Here is a 799-nt window from a genome sequence, read left to right on the forward strand (position 1 = left end):
AGAAATTTAACAAAATAGCCCTTGCAGAAAATCAATCCGAAAATTTTCAGCATGTAAAATTTATTGGAAAGCACAACAGAAACAAGCAAGTAAAAACAAGGAAATCCCAAAACAAAAACATAAATCAAAGTAGCAGAAATCACACAAACAAGTTCCTTTGAACAGAAAATATTAAAATTATAAATAATAAAATGAACAACGTGATTTTGAATTAGAAGACGTATCAAATTACCTGACCACTACGGCCAAGAGTAATGGTAACTCGACCACTATCGGACATGACGAAACCCCAAACTTTAACCTATCAATGGAGCAAAAATTTCGGAATTCACAACATGAAGACGCCAGCAACTCGCAAGCCAGGCATCAGAAGAACTGAGCGAGTAGGAGAAGCACAAAGGGTTGCCCTAATCCTAACCCTAGTTCCATTGGCGCGACCCGAAGCAGAGACAGAAAAACAACCAATAACAACACCTTCGTTGGTTCAGAAGCGAAACGCGTTTCGAGATAGAAGTTCAGAGATAATTTAGCTCAAATTTGGAAAGTCTAGAATCAGAATTAGAAAAGACAGGGTTGCGAGGGTTATTGCGCGGTGCTTTTGCGTAGGAGGAGAAACCGTGGAGCTCCGAGGTGGTGGTAGTGCTGCGGTGCTAGACAGTGGGGGCGCACAGGGGATTATGCTTCATTCCTGATCGAACTGGGGCCGTTGGATCAGATTACCTTTTTTTTGGTTTAGATCAGATTACCTTAAGAACCCAGTAGCCCACTAAGGAGACCACAAAATATTTTTAACCCAGAA

The 799-nt window shown here is 41.1% G+C and overlaps 1 protein-coding gene across 3 annotated transcripts in view; it reads right to left on the reverse strand.

Moving 5' to 3' along the window:
* The window catches only part of LOC107488938 (uncharacterized), a 6,722-nt gene extending 6,011 nt beyond the window's left edge, over positions 1 to 711 (reverse strand). Inside the window, exon 1 of one of the 3 annotated variants that reach the window (XM_016109722.3) lies at positions 233 to 709. In XM_016109722.3, coding sequence (XP_015965208.1) covers positions 233 to 280 — 48 coding nt within the window. In that variant the 5' untranslated portion in view covers positions 281 to 709. Of the gene's footprint in view, positions 1 to 232 lie in introns of all 3 variants that reach the window. The other 2 variants (XM_021142542.2, XM_052262268.1) reach the window with 2 other exon arrangements.
* Positions 712 to 799: the final 88 nt, after the last annotated feature.

The sequence above is a fragment of the Arachis duranensis genome, chromosome 5, assembly GCF_000817695.3.
Source record: "Arachis duranensis cultivar V14167 chromosome 5, aradu.V14167.gnm2.J7QH, whole genome shotgun sequence".
In the NCBI taxonomy this organism is placed as follows: domain Eukaryota; kingdom Viridiplantae; phylum Streptophyta; class Magnoliopsida; order Fabales; family Fabaceae; genus Arachis; species Arachis duranensis.